Source organism: Penaeus monodon, chromosome 29 (genome assembly GCF_015228065.2).
Source record: "Penaeus monodon isolate SGIC_2016 chromosome 29, NSTDA_Pmon_1, whole genome shotgun sequence".
Lineage (NCBI taxonomy): Eukaryota > Metazoa > Arthropoda > Malacostraca > Decapoda > Penaeidae > Penaeus > Penaeus monodon.
The window spans coordinates 29,962,411-29,962,727 of record NC_051414.1 but is presented as its reverse complement, the minus strand read 5'-3'; the positions used below and the strand labels follow the sequence as shown (position 1 = coordinate 29,962,727).

The window sequence follows — 317 nt, the reverse complement described above, 5'->3', positions numbered from 1 at the left end:
TATCAATAATCTTGCAGGCTTCTATTGCAGACACATACAGTACGCGTGCAGTTCTGCACATACCTATTGCCTTATGGAATGATTTCTCTCTTCTCTTTCTTCCACCTCTTCTGGTCCACTTTCTTTCACTTCTTTTTCACTTCTTTCACTTCTATTGCTCTGTCATCATCATCATACTGTAATATACCACACCATCACCACGCTGCAATATACCACATCATCACCACAGCGTCACCATACCAAAAACACACGTCAGTCCCACTACCTCACACCTCATTAGCCACACGTACCTGCAGCCTGGGGTTTGGCAACTGTGA

The 317-nt window shown here is 44.2% G+C and overlaps 1 protein-coding gene across 1 annotated transcript in view; it reads right to left on the bottom strand.

The window, feature by feature from the left end:
• LOC119591662 overlaps positions 1-317 on the bottom strand; it is a gene marked incomplete in the record, with an annotated part of 10,433 nt that overhangs the window by 4,111 nt on the left and 6,005 nt on the right. The window contains 1 exon segment of the mRNA XM_037940416.1: positions 291-317. Coding sequence (XP_037796344.1) covers positions 291-317 — 27 coding nt within the window.